Source organism: Sinocyclocheilus anshuiensis, unplaced genomic scaffold (assembly GCF_001515605.1).
Source record: "Sinocyclocheilus anshuiensis isolate Anshui unplaced genomic scaffold, SAMN03320099.WGS_v1.1 scaffold766, whole genome shotgun sequence".
NCBI classification, from domain to species: domain Eukaryota; kingdom Metazoa; phylum Chordata; class Actinopteri; order Cypriniformes; family Cyprinidae; genus Sinocyclocheilus; species Sinocyclocheilus anshuiensis.
Genome location: NW_015546060.1, coordinates 1,481,958 through 1,484,648, shown reverse-complemented (window position 1 = coordinate 1,484,648; position 2,691 = coordinate 1,481,958). Strand labels below are relative to the sequence as shown.

Genomic DNA, 2,691 nt, shown 5'->3' with positions numbered 1-2,691 from the left:
AGCAGCATAAAAAAGACATCTGGCTAATACTGAGATTTGTTAATGCCACATTTCCTTGGTGACAACAGTCTAAAAATAAAATGTGGCCCAACACCAAACATTAACCATGAGAATGTAGATACAAAATAAAAAATGAATACGATACAGGGAATACAATACAATTCTGGGAAAACAGCAAAAATACTGATGACTCATTCTGTGCTGTACAATTTTTGGTCCAATCAAATGCTCTCTAGAATTAAAATCAATTTAGTATTTTAGTGCCATTGTGCTATACACTCCTTCCCATAAGACACCAGATTTAGTTAAATTAATAGTAGATTTTTTTTTATCCTTCAGACTTACTTGTTCTTAAAGGGTGATGTTATGTCCTCAGAATTAAGAAATCAAGAGGTAACAAACAGTTCTGATGCTATTCAGAAAAAAAGAAAGAAAAAAAACAGAAAAAGAAATTCAGATTTTTTTTTAAATAACAGAAAACACATTTTAGTTGGTTCACTTCAAATAAAATGTGTTTATCTAAACACTGTGCAAACATCTTAAAACCAAAAACCTTCACACATAATTGGCCTGTGTTAACACTTAAATACAACATAATTATGTCTTGTGCAGCAGTAACCTGTGAGCTTAAGTCAACCACATTTGGAGTAAAACAGATCAAGCCAGAGGGAAAGACTATTTTCAGAGCTGGAGAAAGTGTGGAGATCACCTGCTCTGAAAAACACTGGTTCTTTGGTACAAAAGTAACGAGCAGATCATTTACATGCAAAGATAATGGAGAGTGGGACTATGAGCCTGTTTGTGCATGTAAAATTATAGAGGAACATTTCTGGATTTGGTGATGAATTTATTGCATGTTATTAAAAGCATGTGAATCTTGTTTCAGAGATTACATGTGAAACTCCATATGACCAGCATGTGCATTACCCATACTATTACTTCAGTGGAGATAAGAAACTGGGAACAATAAAATCGTACCGATGTGACTCTGGATATCGTAAAATGGCAGAAGAGGCCACATGCACACGAGACGGATGGACACCAAAACCACTGTGTGCTGGTATGTTCTGCTGTGGAGTATTAAAATCTTTGCTACTAACATAATATCAATTTTAAGATTGTTGATTTGGTATGGTACAGTTTATTGACATGTTGCCTCTAATTCCATTGAATGTTGTGAAACAATCATTTTTGCAGTATCCTATCAAATTATTATGTATCTGTGCATTGATGACTTGTAATTAGTATAATGGATGTTTTACAGAAATGTGTGCAGCACCTAACATCCCAAATGCAGAGATTGTTCGAGGTCAGAGACAAAAATACGGAATCAATTCAAGAATAGAATATAAATGTCATCCTGGATTTGAACCAGAGGAGCCTGTACAAATCACCTGTGATTACCAGGGCCAGTGGACAGGCTTACGTCAGCAATGCACAGGTATGTTTCTGCTATTAAATGTTACAAATTTTGCAAAAATAGAGATGATGCTACTTTATGATGAACAAACCTGAAGTATGAACAAACCTGAATTTATCCAAAGATATTAGTAAGCTAAATTTAAAAGAATGAATCTGAATCCACTCAGTCTCACATATATTTTCTTAATTTTCATAATTTTTGGCACATTTTACATAGTCAATACATTTGTACATTTGTACATTTTGCACTTGTTCTATTAGCAGAATGTCACAAATCAAATGAGAATTTATTGATGCTGTTAAATGAGACCTATTTGTACAACAACAAAGAAATTCTGAGAAACAAGTGCATTGAGCCATACAATGAAATTCTGGAAAGACAATGCAACACAAGCATCACTTTTGCTCATATTATAATATGTGCGCCAATTGGCACATAAATCAGCATGCAATATTCTCTTGACTTGGTCCAATTCTGCAGGAAAAAAAAAGGTAATCTGACTAATATTAAATTTTACTAATGCCACATTTTCTTGATGACAGTCTCAGAGAAATGTGGACCACCACCAGGTGTGAATGATGCAGATACAATAGAAATAACAAAAAAGGAATACAATACAGGGGAGAGAGTTGAATACAGCTGCTTTAATAAATACACATTGGATCTGCATCCACCTTTCTCCAGACACTTGACCTGTGTGCAAGGAGAATGGAGAGGGAATATTAGGTGTTTAAGTAAGTATGAACACGCTTCAACATATATATCATATAAACACATCATGATGTAGTCTTGTAGTTTAAGTTGTAGGTTGTGATGATTAGTTAATGAATGTATATTGTGACACTGCAGCCTGGTCTCATGTTTATACGTAGCTATTAATACGTAACATTTACAAGCACAAAACGTAAACACACTCTCTCTCTCTCTCACACACACACACACTCTCTCTCTCTCAATTCAATTCAATTCAATTAGCTTTATTGGCATGACAAAAGCACGTTTTGCATTGCCAAAGCATGCATAGGAAAAGAGAACATACAACAGTGTAATTTGGAACAATATAGCAATTTTAAATAACATATGAACAAGTAATATTGAAAGAATGACATTAAAACATATGGATAATATGTTTCTCTCTCTCTCTCAATTTAAGAGTGCTTTATTGACATCTCTCTCTCTCTCTCTCGCGCTCTGTCGCTCGCACGCACACACACACACACACACACGCTGCGCAAAACTCCGCATTTGAACAGTCAATCGAAAATACT

At 34.7% G+C, this 2,691-nt stretch overlaps 1 protein-coding gene and 1 long non-coding RNA gene across 2 annotated transcripts in view; both read left to right on the top strand.

The window, feature by feature from the left end:
- Positions 1 to 669, top strand: part of LOC107699440 (uncharacterized) — a 4,689-nt gene extending 4,020 nt beyond the window's left edge. Inside the window, exon 2 of the long non-coding RNA XR_001635459.1 lies at positions 613 to 669. This is a non-coding gene — a long non-coding RNA (uncharacterized LOC107699440). The remainder of the gene's footprint in view (positions 1 to 612) is intronic.
- The window catches only part of LOC107699438 (complement factor H-like), a 10,914-nt gene that overhangs the window by 7,094 nt on the left and 1,129 nt on the right, over positions 1 to 2,691 (top strand). The window contains exons 3-5 of the mRNA XM_016500699.1: positions 887 to 1,060; positions 1,265 to 1,441; positions 1,966 to 2,157. Coding sequence (XP_016356185.1) covers positions 887 to 1,060; positions 1,265 to 1,441; positions 1,966 to 2,157 — 543 coding nt within the window. The remainder of the gene's footprint in view (positions 1 to 886; positions 1,061 to 1,264; positions 1,442 to 1,965; positions 2,158 to 2,691) is intronic.